The sequence below is a fragment of the Podarcis liolepis genome (assembly GCF_965112155.1).
Source record: "Podarcis liolepis genome assembly, chromosome: 3".
NCBI lineage: Eukaryota > Metazoa > Chordata > Lepidosauria > Squamata > Lacertidae > Podarcis > Podarcis liolepis.
In genome coordinates this window covers 44,292,320-44,310,648 of record NC_139557.1, presented here as the reverse complement: position 1 = coordinate 44,310,648, position 18,329 = coordinate 44,292,320, and the positions used below count along the sequence as shown (strand labels likewise).

The window sequence follows — 18,329 nt, the reverse complement described above, 5'->3', positions numbered from 1 at the left end:
GTGTGTTTGAATATATAGGTGGCATTTTGTCACCATTTGGATAAAATAAGTGAAACTTCGAGCAGCTGTTAGCTGGTAGATCAGGAAGAAAATGTGACCAAACCAGAGGTTAAGAAAGCTTCCTTTTTATAGTCAGTTGGCCTGCTGCTGACTGAGGCAGACTTTCAGAAGCTGTTAGCTTTGGGGATGACTCACTTGAACCTCAGAAATCTGAGATGAGCCAAAGTTCCTTTCCATAAGGATTTTAGAAGAACCTGCCTTCATCTTTTTGGAAGGTTTTCCTGTCTGAAAAACTCACAAGTACGTAGAAAGCACTGCCAAGAGGAACATACCCCACCTTTAGAAGGTCTGCTATTCCTGTTTGTATCAATGGACCCTGACCATTAGGTCCAGTCGTGACCGACTCTGGGGTTGCGGCACTCATCTCGCTTTATTGGCCGAGGGAGCCGGTGTACAGCTTCCGGGTCATGTGGCCAGCATGACTAAGCCGCTTCTGGCGAACCAGAACAGCGCACAGAAACGCCGTTTACCTTCCCGCTGGAGCGGTACCTATTTATCTACTTGCACTTGCTTTTGAACTGCTAGGTTGGCAGGAGCAGGGACCGAGCAACGGGAGCTCACCCTGTCACGGATTTGAACTGCCGACCTTCTGATCGGCAAGTCCTAGGCTCTGTGGTTTAACCCACAGCGCCACCCACATCCCTTAGTTTGTATCAATACTTTAAAAAGCATATTCATAGCCACTGTGGGGGATTGGTCAGCTCTGAACTAATATTTCAAGACAAATTGGTGTGATTTGAAGGTTTTTCATATTTTTGAGTCAAACTGCCATTAATACAGTGTTTCAGTGCGATCAGGAACTCTCAAGATTCTATATGGCTCTGTAGAGTCAGAAGGGGTGATCATACTTGCAAAAGGTGTGCAGTTCTGGCATAAAATGAAAGTTAGACCATACTTTAAAGGTGTGCTGCACAAAACTACTGCATGCATCTGCCTACAGTTTACAAAGCTTAATTCGCTATGTGAAAACATCTGGTGCACACTCCTAATAGCTACCACACGTAAATAGCTTCTTAACTTTATGTATGGTCCAAGTCTTTGTATAAACTACTTTTTCTTGGAAGTAATCATTGCTTTTGCTACCACAGCTGCCGAGAATTAGCCTTTTCAAGCTGGGGGGGGGGGCAGTGAACGTTGGAAGATTCTAAACTTCTGGGTTAAAATCTCAGATTTTAACTTGAAAGACATGACTGCTCATTTGGCTTTCATTTCAATCTCTTTTTCTAGTATTGTTGATGCTGCTGAAATTATTCAAAGCAATTTTACATTCTGGGAGCCTCTTATATTGCATTTGGATGGCCACACTGCAACATTCTGAGCCTGAATTTTGCTAGTGTTCTTTCCTCCCGTTGTAATTTCAGCCAGGCTTCTGCTACAAGAGGGTTAGAGTTTTGCAATTCCCCACTCATGTTTGCACCATAAGAACCTAAATTTAAATTTGAGGTTTGATTGCATTTTTTCCTCACTTTAAGGTTGTTGTTTTGTAAAGGAAATTGCAACTGTTTGAGTGCCATGCCAAGGGAAATGGAAAGATTAAAGAGAACTGTTCGAACACCAGCTAAAAAAACAATGATGAACACTGTTATCCAAGGTGTCATACTGATTATTCAGTATGTCAGAGATTAAACAAGCATAAAGTCTTCAATATCTTCCTGGTCTCTTAGAAACAATGCATTAGACACAGCTTTGGTACCAAGCAGGCCAGTATTGATCAGTCTTCCTTTGATGATGAGCTTGCTTCAGACTTATAAGCAACCATGTTTTCACTTTCTTAGAAAATAACAAATATACTGCAAATACTGAAAATAAGGTAGCTTCTACAATTTTTTCTAAATAAAATTACTTAAGTACAGTGGTGCTGATCACCATTCTCTAAATAGCTTTGTTAACTCACCACATTAGAGTATAGCCTCCCAAAGTAGGAAAGAAACATCAGCAGGGAGTCTCACATCCCACCTCAACAATCATGTCTAATCTGCACTGTACAGTCATACTAATGTGCTCAGCTCAGAACAATATTATTTTCTTCAGCGTTTCTGTAGATAGGACAGAGATCAGTGATGATAAGTTCGGTTTTATTTTACATGCATTGCAGAAAAGGCACAAAAATGTCAAAATGCTCAAACACAAACATCAACGGGATTCTCTAAAATGGATGGATTTAGCTTGTTCTTTAATGCAAAGAAACAAAATCCATGAAGCTACTTGTTCTTGTTAATGTTACAGTGGCAAAATAGCACTTCTCATTATGAAAGTGTTACCACAGTTGTTCACAGTGTACAGAGCATTTCCTTCTCTCAGTAGAAAGTATACTAGCAGCTGCCCCATGTCAGTCTCGCCACATGATCAGTTTTCTGCTTGGAAGGCTTTATGAATCCCAAGAGTTCCAGTTCTGAGACTGCTCTAATGAAACGAGCACTTGGGAGTGGCAGTCAAGGAAAAATACATTTCACTCTACCAAAGGGATATTCACAGATGGGCTAAACTTACAGAACGATAAATTTTTTGCTAATAGGATAAGTATTCTGCATAGTTCACTGAAGCACTGCTTCCACATGCCTACAAATCACTCATATACACATACATTTGGGGCAACTGCAAGTCTTTCAGCTATGTGTACACTCTTCATCTAACACATGATATGGCTCATATAATAACATGGAACAAATTTAGTCTAGTTGAGACATCTGCCTCAAAGATCAGGGTGAATAATGTATTCTCTACCCAAGGTATGGCTTCTTTTTCTAAAGACTAGGATATGCTGATGTTCTTGTTATAAATTAACTTGTCACCTAAACACATCTAAGGTCTGTCCTAAACTACACAGCTCTGTCATAAGTGTTTTACAGCAGAACCCTCTGCAAGCAGAAATAAATCTCTTGTTCTACGAGGGCTTATCTCAACATATGCATAGAACCACAGCTTTTCACTGCAATCTTATACATGTCATCTCAGAAGTTTCATGGGTCTTGCTCCCAGATTAGTCAATACAGGACCAACTCCAGACTCACTAAAATTTGATGGAGCTTAAACATACTGGGTGGTATTCAATTATGTTTTACTCAGTGTAGACCCACTGAAATTAATGAACAATTACTAAGGTTAATTTAGTTCAATGGGTCTACTCTGAGTGAAACTTAGTTGCATACCACCCACTGTTACTTGTTATGTAAAATAATTGCATCCTTTATTCTCTGGAAATAACATCAACAGCCTTTACAAGGCAGGCATGTTGATAGACAATGTTTTATAGAACAACGGTGTCTGGGCACAGCACACACAACTTACACAGGGAGATTATCAGTCTAAATTAGATAAGTTCATTTTTCCTTTCTAATATCAGGCCTCTTTTAACGTGGATTGAAAAACACTCCAAAATGCTAGACCCTTTTAGATTTGTTCAAGTTATTTGTAAGAAGATAATATTTTGGTTTGCTAGCTGGTGCTAAATCAGAAGAGAATCAGAAAAGGATACTGGATAGCATCATCTATCTGGTCCTTGACACTGGAATTTGGATTTTCTGCAGCAACTACAACTGTAGCAAAAGCCTAGGAGGAAACACCGTATTGATTTATACCATTTTTTGTAAATGTAATAAATGTCCCAAATTAATATATACGCTGAAAGAGTTTGATATCGACATGCTAACAAAGCACAGAGGAGAAATAAGATCCTTGTAAACTGGGGGTTTAATCCAATGATAGCTTTGCATTAGCAGAGAGCACTTCCACTTACAGACAACAAATTTTCACCAAAAAACAGCTCCTGAAGACTTTGGGGGCCTCCTAAACAGTTTTGAATACAGCATGGAGAGTTGCAGTACTTAGGATCAGCACAAATGGCTTTTTGGTGGGGGGCAGGGGTGGTCTCAACCAGTGGCCAACAAGTTTCTGTTCAGCTTGTTAGTAAAGACCATTTGTAGTGTTGCCAATGACCTCTCCTAGAATGCTGGAATTTTGCAGAAGGTACATGTGACACCTTGTTACTGCCACCTCCACATCAGTTTAATTTTGGTTTCATATCCTGTTTTGGAGAGATCACTTAAACCACACAGGAGGTAGCAGCAACAAGACCCAACAAAAGCCTGATTAGCAGAAGACACTTCCTTTTTCCGCAGTCTCGGAGGATGACATGAGATGCAATTTTGCTTCCATGATTTGGGCTTTTGAAGAAAGGGGCAGCCACACCTAACTACTGTTTCTTGCAAAACAAAACAAAAAACCCAAAGATGACAAACAAGAAACAAGTGAGTTCCCCTTCTTTCTCTCCCATCTTGGGCTTTTGCAGCGAGGCATGACTTACTTTCTGAAATAAATCCAATAAGTGGGAACAAAATCAGGACTGCTTTTGTCCACAGTGAAGGGGGAAGGAAGGAAAGGAGGCTTCTATCCTGAAAGCTGGACTTTGCATAACGTGCAATTCATGCCTCACTAGTTGGGGGTTATAGAATCAGTAGTGAGGAATGAGAGGTGCTTCCTTCAAATGTTGCTTGCATGACAGAAGCTGCTTCTTTCCATTCTCAGTGGAAGAAAAACAGGTTGGCTTTTACAATGCACCACCAGCACCCTGCTGCCATTTACTGAAAAACTGCAAGCCAGGGAATGGGATTACTTCTTTCCATTATGGGGAAGAAAAGGGGTGCTATTTCTCTCCCTGTTGGTTTGTGTAGAAAGCCATGGGAAGAAGGTGTAGGTGCTTTTTGTGACAGCCCAGCTTGCAGAAGAGAGCACACCTTTCACACTTAGAGAATAGGAGAGAAAAGGAGAGAAACTAATAAAAGCAAGGCTTGATGGGAACACTAGGATGCTTGTTCCTTGGGGGCCCTTGGCATTACCAAAGATGCAAGTGGTTCTACTGTATTTAACTCTGGTCCTAGTACAAGCTGGGAAGGCTATGTGGACTGATTTGGGGACCATGGAAAAATAAGAAGAAAGAGGACTCTGAGCGTTACACAGCAGCAATTTAGCTGTCAAAACAAATGAAGCTTAGAAAGAAACAGCAGATTAAGTATTCAGCAAAGCACAGAAACAGTCAATCGATTCATGTTCACATACCTCTAACCAGTCAACAAGGTTAATTAATCTGCCACACTCCAAATGAAGCTTGTATGCTATACAGATATCGGGAGCTGCATTAGAAATGCACCCTGCATCAGTTTCCAAGGATTCATTCTGATAAACAAAATTCATAGTGAGAATGAGAGTTATGCATGTACATTTCATTTATATGCTAATAACACCATCATCCCAGACCCACCAAGCAAATGTTATGCTAAGCCACTTCCCAACCTCTGGACATCACAATCATAACGTATGCCACTATTTCAGAAAGCTGTTAACTTCATCCAGCCTTCTGAAATATTAATCTACTCATCTCTGCTCTTACACCAGGCATAGCAGCTGCAGTATGTAGCTGACACAGTTCACTTTTTTCTCAACTCAGCTCTGGATTTTCCTTGGGGCAAGTGTGATGAAGAGTAAATAGGGTCATTTGTGCCGGGTAGCAGCAGTCAGGAAAAGGGAGCTATTGGGAAGGGCAAGAGTCATGGCAACAGGTGCTAGGGAAAGGTTGCTAAGGAGGAGAAGGCAGTTAGGAAAAGGTCAGCTGGGAGAGAAGAGGGTTAGGGAGGAACCAAGCACAAAGAAAAAGCTTTTCTCTCTTAGCTGACAGACTGGTTTTGAAAACCACCTGATCATTCAGGAGGGCTGCAAGATGGCAGTGAGGGCCCTACTACTTGAAAGTCTAGTGCAACCAACAGCTGCAGTATATTATTCATCTTGACGTGAGACACAGCACACACAGCAAGACCCCAAAGAAGGGACATGACATTTTATATTGTCTAAGGTTTAAACACCTTTTTCACCTTATGACTTATACCAGTGTTCTTTTTCTTTTTTGTAAAATTCCCTGAGACATTTTGGGGAAGGGTAGATAATGAACTAAAAGACCTAGAACAGCCTGACAAAAGATTAAAGGAGGACACCCAGGATGGTCGGAGAAGGGCTAGGTATGACAACGCTATGCACAAAGGCTAGGAAGGAGGCAGGCAGACAAACTGGACAAGACATCTAGTTTGGCCTCTAGCAGCATTCCAACCTGGGAGGAAACACAGTGGGAAATTCCACATATTGCTGTGCCTCTTACAGAATCAATACAATGATAAAAATGTGCAGAAATCATCTCCAATCATTATTGTTTTTACTTAATTAGCTATCTTTTATTTAATTCCATAAAATATTGACTGTAAAAAACAAAACCCTAAAAATAAGGCTAATCTAATACAAGCAACATCTTGCAGCCCCATTAACCCTCAAGACAAGGTCCTGCTGAAGACATTACTTATGACACTGTCCTCTTGCACTACAGGAGGAAAATTTTTGACTGTGAATTTAGACCTAGAATGAAAGATGAGGTGAGGTGAGTCATTTTTGGTTGACAGCCCCTTAAAGGGGTCATGCAGGTTCACTGTGGTGGGTAAAGCTGGGGATTTGCCCAGTTGATGCTTTAGCCACACATGTGAAAAGATGGAGAGATTAGCATAAACATGATCCTAACATTCTTCAAGGACTGGTACATAATATTACCAGGAGAAATAGTATCTATGTAATCAGTAATGTCTAGATTTTATACAGCCTACATCTTTTATAGTTATATTTATCAAGATAATTTTTTATCCTAGTTTTATAATTTATGAAAGAACAAAATGTACTGAATTCATACTATGAAAAGCTATTTCTTTCTGTCAAAACACAATTAAATACTAGTAGTGCACTGGAATAACAGAGATTACTACTCATAGATACCTGAAGCAGTTGCCCAAAGCGCATAAGAAATTAATCAGATATGCCAGGCCAAAGACTTGGCTTTTTATCAAATATATTGGAACTTGAATTAAGCTTGTTTTTCCATCTAAATTGTGTAACACTGCATAAAATCAGATAACTGATAAGATCAAATAAATAAAACAGGCACACAGACAATTTACATTCTTTTCCCAACCTGGCTCTTATCAATTTATATTCCACGACTTAACTCAATGCAGCAAATAAAAATAGGTTGATTTTAATAATATATCTTAAAAAAAGGAAATGCTATCTGCCTGCAAAAGTCTCCTCCTTTTTCTTTGTCAGCATGTGGATACTTTTATTAAGGAACTGATAAAAAGTGCTTCAGTGGAAGAAGATCTGTTGTTGAAAAATTCAATAACAACAGGCAACAGATATTTTAGCAGGTAGTTAAATATCTTGTAAGTTTTACCATTTTCAGTATCTCAGGAGGTTAAGAGAAAAATCTTGTCACAGGCTTGTCTATGGATCTTACAAAATCTAGGTTTTTATTAAATAAAAGCCATGGGAGTGATCATGGGACAGGATTACTCAATTCACAAAGTCAAAAAAATGATTCACAAGTATTTAAGAACAGCCACCTTGTGATCATTTTGCATGATCCAAGCACAGTGCCACGATTTTCAAATGATTACATTATGGAACACACTCCACGACCCCTAACTGAGATTCTAAATACCACTTAGCAACATTTCAAGCGATAAGATGCTGTGGGGCTCATCATGTTGAACCCAATGAAGGAAGCCAGGGGAGGACAGCATTAAACATAGTTAGGGATCGCCAAGTACAAGGAGGGTGTGGGCACATTGCTTAGCCGTCCATTTCTTACCTTCAGGTAGAAATATGGATTGTTGAGAGCAGTGTGAAGAGCAACACGTGGGGCAGCATTCAAATGTTCACGGAGGGTATTAGCTGCGCTGAAATACATCACCTCATGCAATGTCTGCATCTCTGCAGGCGCAAGGTAATTTCTGAAAAACCACCAATGAATAAAGGGCAGGAGAGAGACTAGTATTACACATGGATTTTTTTCTTAATTCCTACTACAATCACAGTGTTCATCAACCAACAAGGCATATACATTTTGCAATGAACTCTGATACCATGTAGACAAATGGCTAGATGCCATAAACAGAAATTATTGGGGGCTTTTCATTGTAATTTTGGCAATGAAAAGTTCTGACTCTTTCTCTCTCGCAAGTTGTTACAAACAATCTGCACACACCACTGGCAATCTCACTTTATGGAAATGACCAGCAATTGAAGGACTACTAAAGCCATCATTTGTTACCAACAACATTTACCACATTTTGTCCCATTTTCAGATTCCTCCAAAATGTGATCTGTGCAGATTTAACTCCTCTACATATTTGCAACAGTTGTAAAACGCACCTCAGTAGCTTTTAAAAAACGCGACTTGGGTCCAGTATCTGTTTGCTAATCTGTGCCCTATCAAATATAGGAGGATGAAAAGTCTCCTAGTCTGTAGTGACACGTTACTTAACAACTTCTCTGCCTGTTTTCTTTTTCTTCTGTATTTCAATCTTTCCTTTTGGGAGAGCTACTTAACACAACATTCTGTAGGTGATTTCCTTATTAAAGCTGTATTTCGATCTTAGTTGATTTTCCATGAACCAAAGTGAAACTGAAAAACACCCAAAGCAAATAAAAACCCTGATTTATTGAATAAGCCATGTTTATAAACTATTCAGCCACAACCCCCATAGTTAATGCTACTGCACTCCACAGCTGTCTTATTATGACACCCATCAGTTATCATCATGTGCTACTCCCTCCTATTGCCCTTGACCCTCCATCCTGCCAGACTGCTATTTAGTTGACAACATTTTTTGTTCCTGATGCAATGTTGGGCCAATTTCAAGTTCAAGTTAAGAGCACAATGTATTGGCATGAAACAGAGTGGTTTTCTGCAGATACTTTTTACCCAATTTTATCATTTCCAATCTGGGCTTAGTTCAGATTTGTTGGACTGGGAATGAATTTTGTGTGTGCACCTCCCTCCCCTCCTATTGCACAGGGATGAGGGAATTAGAGGAAGGAAGCTGTGCACATTTGCCTTGGTTGAACAAACCATGGTTCGTCACAGCTGAACCGCGCCTTTGTCTACCGTTGAACTAAATTTGTTACGCAAAGTTGTATAACCAAGTCAGGAAGAAAGCAAAGCTAACCTTACAAGGCCATCTACAAAGTCAACCACTTCAAAACGAAGCATTTCAAATTTTGTTAGTTTCTTAAGCTTTCTTGATTCCTTCATCTCCAGCAGGGTCTAAAGCAAAACAAAAGAGGAATTTCCAAGTAGTTATGTTGATAACTTGGCAATGCTAATGAGGTTATTAGATTTTTTTAAAATGAAAAAGAAAAAGCTTACTATTGAGGATTTCAGTGATAAATAATAAAGAGGATTAGCTTGATGACAAAATAGTATTGTGTTCCTTAACTAGTACAGTTGCACTTTTACAAGTATTAACAACTATCATGTAAGTGAAATTTTATTGGACTAGAACTAACAGTTTCCACAAATTCATGACCACCTGATACAGAAATTCCAGGTAATTCTTTCCTTCTAAAATTCATCAGTTGTGATTCTATTACAGCAAACAGAAAGAATAATATACTGATCTAAGCAAGCAAGTGAAGCTCTTGGGTTTTCTTAAAATCTGCTTTACACTTCAATCCTGATTTGTAGATAGATTGACCAATCAAGCTGAGCCAAAGGGCTAGCTCTCCATGGCAGATCCTCAATTACTCAGGATCTGAGGTTACTGCCAGTGCTTATGTGACTGCTACATCTTTGTAGCAAGATTTTTTCCATCAATTCCTTCCTTCCCAATGAGTATGTAGTACCACATGCTTGAACAATGGAGATTGTTTATGTTGATGGGCCTCTCTCTCACTAGTTATTTCCTTTGAATTATACCTTTCATCGAAGGAAGTCAGCACATGGTTCCATGCTACTATGTCCTTACAACTAATCTGCAAAGTTGATTGGGCTGAGAAGTAGTGACTGGCCCAAGGTCAGCTATTGTGAAGCAAGAGCCATAAATTGCTGCCTCTTACTGGTATAACTTCAGATTATTCACTTTTGAAGAAAAAAAAAACCCGAGCACCTTGAGATTAAAACTTACCAATAATGCAAAATTCAATTAGTACCTGCACCCTGCGATATTTTGCACAAGGGAGAGGAAAACATTTGTGCCAAGCAAAACCCAACTCCTACTCTCAGCATTAATCAAATCATATTATCATCCACTTCTGCACAAGTTGTAACATCTGGGTGTTCAGAGAATTCAGTATATTTTGACAAGAATGGGCATGGTAAAGAACAGACCAAGAAGGAAAACACTGGGTTGGGGAGGACCCTGTCCCTTCGCTACATTGGACTGTGTCAGAATTTCAAGATCACACTGTGTTGAAGCTGAAACTGCTCTCTTTATCTGGTTTGAATTCCAAAGGTGCTTAAAATACGGCCATCAGTCTAGCTAATAATATTTTCATTCCTAGGTAGCCTGACCTTTTGCAGGTGATAAAGATCTGTCTTCTTCTGAAGTTCTTGTAGTGAGGAGATGGGCTCCTCTTGACCACCATTGGCTTCTGCTATCAGAATAAGAACAGGGGGTCAGTCAGACAGAAAACTGTGTGGGTTATGTGAGCTGCTACTGCCTGTCCATGGAAGGAAGAGAAAGGTGCAAACAGTTAAGTGGAAAACAGATGACAATATGTTTTGAGAAACTTGCAATCCCCTTCTCTCCCTGCCCCCATCAATTTCCTGCATTCAAACAGGACAGCTTAAGAACTTCCTATTCAAAGAAGAATAAGAGATAAGATGCATCAAGACTGAAATCCCTGTGCACCACTTAATCCCATATTAAATCTTATTGGGCACATTCTCGGAAACTAAACTGCTCTGTTCCACTGCCTTCCAGAGCTTTCGTTTATTGTTGAACACACACATATATACTTTTAGGAGCTGTATTCAATTAAGTCATCTGCGGAGTAGACCCACTGATATTAATGGCTGTAACTGATTTAGCTACACTAATCTCAGTGGGTCTACTCTTAGTATAACTTAGCTGGATACAACGTTTTGCGCCTCACCCCACTCCACTGCCCCTATGTAAAATATTTAGAAAGAAAAGAGGCTTATTTTCTACTGCCTCAAGCACCAAAGATTTACGGAATTAAAAGTACACAAAAATAAAGCACAGAGCTCAACTACAGCTTTCTGATTCATATTTGGATGATTTCCACCTATTCCCATTGACGGCACGCATAAGATGGTTCTCCTCAAAATCTTCACATATTCCTATATTTGCAATTCTATTCTCACATCTGTTGAGCCCTTGATTATGAGCTTTCAGCATTAAGCTCTTTAACAGATTTAAACCTCATGTTTGCCAATTGCCTAATACATGTAGTCTTCGCACAAAACTTCTATTTTTTACAAATCAAAATAATCCTCGCCTCTGTTTATGTATTTCCCTTTGATGAGCTCACAGGTGGAAAAGAGTCACTGGTTGATTTCCACCCCCCGTTTTCTGGACTTCAAGTTGGCAGAGTGGGAAACAATGGGTGAATTTGCAGGCAAAGGAAGGGTTACTCACACCTTTTCAACTGCTGATTCTTTCTCCCAAGTTAGCATAATGAGGAAAAAGTGAGTTTGGGAGCCTCACGCTTGCCTTGTAATTAGTGCCTTGCACAATTCCCCTACATTTCTCTCAGAGTCAGAAAGAAATGCTCTCATTCACTTTCTGATCTAGCATTCATATTTCTGTCTTGTACATAGTTTGAGGTTTTATAAGCAACATGTGTTGAACTGATCAGCATCAGAAAGAAATTTGTTCACAATGAAGCCAAAGGTTATTGTATTTCCTCCAAATGCAGCGTATTAAATATCTGGGGTCTTTTTTCAGAACATCGAAAACAGCAAATAATGCTTCCAAGAATAATACATTTTAATAACATCTGCAGACTGCTAATTTTAAGCAGTCTTGCTAGCCCCTATTTATATCTTGCCTTTCCTCTGAGGAACTCAGTGGCATACATAGTTCTCCCTCAAGCCTGTGAGGTAGTTTAGGCTGAGAAAGAGTGACTGGACCAAGGTCTTTGTGAGCTTCACGGCTGGGTGAAAATTTGAACCCAGGTCTCCCAAGTCCTAATCTGACACTAACCACTTCACCACACAACTCTCATTTAAAGAAGAGCTATAAACACTTTGAGGATACTGAGGTGAACCGATTCAGTCAGCAGCTGAATTGTGGTGTGCTGACTCCAACTAAGTCATATTCCAAGGAGGCCCACTGAAAACCATGAACAGAAGTAACCTAACTCCATTGATTTCAAGGTGTCCTCTTAAAGTATTAAGAGTGGGTTGGCTACAACCTACACTGGACAGTTAGAGTAAACATTACTGAAGTTAAAGTTCTCTTTATTCAAGTTGTATCATTGAAGAAATGTATAAAATCTTTTGCTAAGGAACGGGCCAGAAATCCAAAAATAAGCCTGTATTTGGCCATTTTTGTTACATTTTTGTTATCAATGTGGGTAGGCAGACAAGCAAAACCTTTGTAAATGGGCATAGGTCAAAAACCACATAAATGAAACCACTGCTTCGTAAACACCGGATTCATTTTTTTATTCAGCAACAGTTATGGAGTAGGTGGCCAACTGCAGGGGCAGTGCAAGGCCTGAAAACTAACATTTCTCCTATTTAGTTTAAGCTGTGTACGATAAGGGCAGATCTAATTGGAGTAATGCTCAGCAAATGGTAGTCTGCCTTATCTTAACAAGCAGTGCTGGTCTGTGGTATTATCACAGGCTGTCTAGAAATCGTGTAGTACAGTAAAATAAATTAGGCTACCCCTATGAAGAAAAAGGACAATGACAATGACCTGTTGCTGCAGGTCTGCATGTTAGTTGTACACAAAAAAACAACCCACAGCCACTTTCTTGTTTGCATTACTACTTCAGGAATTCATTTTCTAAAATTAAACAGGCCTGCTGCTGACTTATTTCAGAAAAGTTGGGAAGCCTACAGACTTCATGACTATCTACTTTCCTCGGCTGCTGTAACTGTGACAAACATTTCAATAATTCTTTTGTCTGCCAATAGTTTCTTCTTATAACATTGCCCAGTATACTGAAGCTATTTCCCAAGTTTTCAGTGAGAATGGTGACTGATGCTGGGAATGGACTTTAAATTTCTAACACAAACTGGTACAAAATACCTTCAAGATTCCTAAATTGGTCCAGGTACTGCTTCAGTTTCTCTGAAGGGATTTTAAGATGTTCTGAAGGAGAGGAAGTAATAATCTCCACACATTTTTCAAGAATCACCACCAACTCATCCTTGGCCATCATCCTGAAAAAATAGCCCAACAATGTTAGTAACTTATTATAGACACAGTAAACTGCTTGAAGCATTTAGCAGAATGCCTGGCCTTTTGTCTAGCATTTTTGCAAAAGCATGGAAAACTCATAACGGTTTTCAAGCTACCAGTTTTATTGTTTAAGAATGTGGACTATTAAGAAACAAAGCTAAAACCATTTAAGTATCTGGGTTGTATTCAATGCTGCTGTTCCATTTGCTTGTGCAATAGAATTTCTTCTTCCTCTCCTGTGGAGCGTCAAAATCTGTTCCAGAGGGTGCAGATTTTGGGGGCCCACAGGGAGAGGAGAGAAAAGGAACATCCTGTTGTGAGAGTGGAATGTCATTTGTTGAGCATTGGCTATAACCCACTATTCCCTACTTGGCTAGTTACAAAACTGTGCACTATATATGATGCAACTCTAAGAGCTCACAGATACTCTTAACTTAGCCATTACTTAGTTCCTAGTGATTTCAAAGGTAACTACATTCAATTAACTTAATCTGGATTCCACTCTTTATAATCTACAAATCTCAAATAGTTTTATTCTGAATCTTCTCCATTAGTAAAAATCCTTTCATTCAAACTCAAGATATTTCAACACAGCGCATTCAGGACTACTGTAAGAACATTGTGAAGATGGGAAATTACACAGAAATGTCACCAGGGATAGCTAGATACAATAAGAGCCCTGATGGGAAGGCTCACAGCAAAAACTTCTAAATCAAAACCATACCCTCAAAATCCTCACATCTATAGCTGAAAGTACGTGTATACATATGCACACACCAATGACAGCCAGAGTAATGTAGTGAGAATAGAGTGTCAGGCTTGAAACAGGAAGTTCTAGGTTCAAAATCTCAGTATCTTAATCCAATTACTCATTTTTACTTGCTTCACTGGCTTGTTCACATAATAAAATGGGGGAGGGAGCCATGTTTGTTGTCCCAAAATCCTTGGAGAAAACGGGTGGGGATGAAATGTAATAGGATACAGTGAACAGAACTAAGAGCTCAATGGTTTTCCTCACAGCGTTACTAAGCATGAATGAAAAATTAGAGTTTGGCTCTGTATCCCTGCTGGCAACCCCACTATAAAGGATAGAAATGTAAATTAAAAACATCCACTTTATCAAAGAGAAACAATGCGGTCAGTTACAAAAAAGCTTCCTGTTTGGCAACATTCTTGAGTTCTTCTTGAATAGCAGATGGAGGCATTTAAAATATCGAAAACACAAGAAGAAAATGGAAAGAAAGCTACCTCACCAGCTGAATAGCTGACTCATATTCTTCTGTTTCCCACACTTTCTTTTCCAAACATGTGCAATATAACTCTCTGATCTGTTAAATAGAAGAGAACGTTTTACAAGCATGGAATAGACTAAATTTAGCATTTTAAAAAAATCTAAAACACAAAGGGCTAAGTTGTCACTGTTTTCATGAAAAGCTGGAAGTCCTCAGAACTCACTGACCTCAAATGTGGATGACTCAACACCATTCAGATCTTTAAAATGGGGTAGGGGGCACTGGTGGAGGAAGAGGTGTGCGGGAGGAGCGCCCCACCCCTGGCAGCGCGATCCTGGCAGCGTGCCATCGCGGCTGCCCCCCGCCTGCGCTGGCCATCCCGCCCCCTCAGGCAGAGCGCCACGCCCCTGTGGGCTGCGCGCCACGCCCCAGGACGCGTGTCAGCCCCGCCCCCGCCTGCTCTCTGCCCCCAGTGCCGGAGCATGAAGCTCCACCACTGGCAGGGAGAGTGTTTGTAGCCCAAGACCCAGATTACAAAGAAAACCAATTCAGTTGAAAATGATGGTAAGGAAAAGGAAAATGATGAATATCATACCCTCAAAAATCCTGGGAGTGCAAATTAGGACATGACCTCCCTTCTGCCGCACCATTCTGCTGGCCTCCCCCCCCACCCCCTGCACCATTCGCCCCTGCCTGCCTGTGTGCACCACTGCTGCTTCCCCCTCCACATCATCCCACCGCACTTACACACTGCCTCCTCGCCGCATCTTGCCATCAGTAGCCCTTTACCCACCACTGCTCACTGCCACACACACACACATTTCCGGAAGCAGTGCCGGAGGAATAGGAGAATGTAGCACCAACAAACTTGCGTCTTTTGGTTTGGCACTCTTTTGGTTCCCAGGCGAGTGTGGCACTGGTTTCCAGAAGTACACTGGTGGCTGTGGCAGCAACGGTGGTGAGAACCAAAATGGGACTTCGGGACTGGCACCAGAAGCCAAGTGGCTTCTGTAAAACTAGGGTGTCCTGCCCCAAACAGGACACTTGTGTGATATGGGATATGCATAAATCTACACTACAGACATAAGCTACTTTAACTGTCCCTTGGGAAATGTACCGTATTTTTTGCTCTATAAGACACACCAGACCACAAGATGCACCTAGTTTTTGGAGGAGGAAAACTAGAAAAAAAATATTCTGATTGATATATTCTGATAAATAATATATTCAGATTCCATAATGATTACATTATGGAACACACTCCACGACCCATTACTGAAATTCTAAATACCATTTACCAGATTTTTCACTCTATAAGACGCACCAGACCACAAGACGCACCTAGTTTTTGGAGGAGGAAAACAAGAAAAAAAATAGTCTGAATCTCAGAAGCCAGAACAGCAAGAGGGATCGCTGTGCAGTGAAAGCAGCAACCCCTCTTGCTGTTCTGGCTTCTGGGATAGCTGCACAGCCTGCATGCGCTCCATAGGACGCACACACATTTCCCCTTACTTTTTAGGAGGGAAAAAGTGAGTTATAGAGCAAAAAATACGGTATCTTTTATTATTTCCTAGCCCTTTAACTAGAGTACAGTTTCAATTAATAATAATAATAATAATAATAATAATTTATTATTTATACCCCGCCCATCTGGCTGGGTTTACCCAGCCATTCTGGGCGGCTTCCAACAAAATATTAAAATACAATAGTCTGTTAAACATTAAAAGCTTCCGTAAATAGGGCTGCCTCCAGATGTCTTCTAACAGTCTGGTAGTTGTTTTACTCTTTGACATCTGGTGGAAGGGCATTCCACAGGACAGGTGCCACTACTGAGAAGGCCCTCTGCCTGGTTCCCTGTAACTTGGCTTCTCGCAGCGAGGGAACTGCCAGAAGGCCCTCAGTGCTGGACCTCAATGTCCAGGCAGAACGATGGGGGTGGAGATGCTCCTTCAAGTACTGTACTGACTTCCAGAAGGATGCCAAAGCAATTAGATGGCTCCAAATCTTTGATCCTCCAGAGCTATGCAGAACAGAACTCCATGAACTGAACGCTTTCCTGCATGGGTAATGATTTTTGCTAAATCTCCTCTCTCTGAAAATCTGCTTGAGACACTTGGGAGATCATCCTGAACAGTTTAGGAGGTAGTTCTGGGGGACAGGAGGTAGGAAAAAGATAAGCAGAAGTCACCTCTTCCTCCCACCATGTAAGCATCCGGTTCACAGAGGACTCTCTGCAGGTCCAACTGCAGCCTTTCCATTTGTGGCCAGCAGGTTAAGATGCAACCCAATATAACTAGGCCTAAAAACCTAAGTGTTTGCTTCAGAGTCAAGAAGACACTGAGATGGATGTACATGCACGGATATTGGGTGATACTAACAGTAAAAAGAAAGAAAAATAAACTCAATAGTGCTTGGGCTCTATTGCAGATAGTGAAGCAGCAGGACTGCAAAAGGAATTCAAACTCCTCAAGATGTGAAAACATGAAGCAGAAAAGATTTGTACATACTTGTTTGCCTAATGGATACTTGGGAAGAGAAGATGTGAAAGCATGAAGACAACACAGAATTGGAAAATAATTTTCATGGTAAGTATGTAGGTCTTGCAGCAATTCTTGTGTTGTTTCCTAAATTGATAAAGGAAAATGTCTGATTAGCCTACTACTTGCTACAGCAAGTCCAACTGTACAAGTTATAGCACAATTTGATACATGTCTACTCAAAGTTCAATGAAATTTACTCCCAGGTAAGTGTGTATAGGGTTACAGTCTTAGGAGTTGTGCTGGTATGCCAATAACTTTTTTAAAAAAAGTTTCTTGTCCTCAAGAAAATAATATTGAAAATGTCCACCCACCCTATTGCTGATTGGATCAAAGTAAGATAAAGTTTTGTTCCCTAAGGCTGAAAAGACCATAATCTACATTTAAACACAGACTCAGGATAGCATTTTCAATCTACTAAAAAACAACAAAAAACAACAACAACCCCAAAACCCCCACCTTACAAACTGTTTTTACTTCTGATGCGTGCCTTTTTATTCTGATAATGGTTTATAAAAATTAACTTGTTGCACAGAAAGTGTTGGGGGAGAAAGCTGGCTGATATGGACCACCATCACAAAAATTTTGCATATTCAATACCAAATTAATTCAAAATAATGATTCTGTAGTGACAAATCAGGAAAAGGCTGCTTTAAATACCTATGAAGAAGAGACACACAAAGTAGAAAGAACTGTTATTTATATTCTGCAAATGGAGTACAATGAACTCTATTCATACGTGCTAGCTAGCTTATAATGAACAAATAATAGTAACCATCTGTAACAGAAGTAAAGGTACTTTGCAGGCAGGAGAAAGACTGGCTCAAGGGTGAAAGTGAGAGGTGCTTCCTAGACCAATTCCTGGGCAATTTTTCTTCAAAGAATCTGCCTCCTAGTGGATGTAAAGGAGTACACCCACAATATCCAGGGCAGTGGGTGGCAACTATCAGAGAGAAAGCAATGACCTTTTCTATTCTCCCCATTTTACTACTATTATTTTACACCAGTTTGGTATAGAGGTGAATAACAGACTCTCTTCCCTTAAAAGAAATCCTCTACTGTGGCAGAATATAAAGTCTTCAATAAAGCAACTACTTCTTAAACAGTGAATCTTCAAAATGATATGATAAGCAACTTAAACTTTTAATGGTTTGGATCAAGACTTAACTATACCTAGGAGCAGACCCATTGAAATCAATGTGTCTTAAATTAGTTGTGATTAAAGATCTCCTGTAGGAAGTTCATTTGTGTTTGAG

The 18,329-nt window shown here is 40.1% G+C and overlaps 1 protein-coding gene across 7 annotated transcripts in view; it reads right to left on the bottom strand.

Moving 5' to 3' along the window:
- Nucleotides 1-2,118: 2,118 nt before the first annotated feature.
- ORC3 (origin recognition complex subunit 3) overlaps nucleotides 2,119-18,329 on the bottom strand; it is a 34,869-nt gene continuing 18,658 nt past the window's right edge. For 4 of the 7 annotated variants that reach the window (XM_083497544.1, XM_083497547.1, XM_083497542.1 and 1 more), the window contains 9 exons: nucleotides 17,044-17,160; nucleotides 14,553-14,632; nucleotides 13,152-13,285; nucleotides 10,439-10,521; nucleotides 9,096-9,193; nucleotides 7,736-7,877; nucleotides 5,116-5,232; nucleotides 3,536-3,609; nucleotides 2,119-2,478 (listed from right to left, as the gene is read on the bottom strand). In XM_083497544.1, the coding sequence (XP_083353670.1) occupies nucleotides 2,373-2,478; nucleotides 3,536-3,609; nucleotides 5,116-5,232; nucleotides 7,736-7,877; nucleotides 9,096-9,193; nucleotides 10,439-10,521; nucleotides 13,152-13,285; nucleotides 14,553-14,632; nucleotides 17,044-17,160 (951 nt within the window). In that variant the 3' untranslated portion in view covers nucleotides 2,119-2,372. The remainder of the gene's footprint in view (nucleotides 2,479-3,535; nucleotides 3,610-5,115; nucleotides 5,233-7,735; nucleotides 7,878-9,095; nucleotides 9,194-10,438; nucleotides 10,522-13,151; nucleotides 13,286-14,552; nucleotides 14,633-17,043; nucleotides 17,161-18,329) is intronic. The other 3 variants (XM_083497545.1, XM_083497543.1, XM_083497548.1) reach the window with 1 other exon arrangement.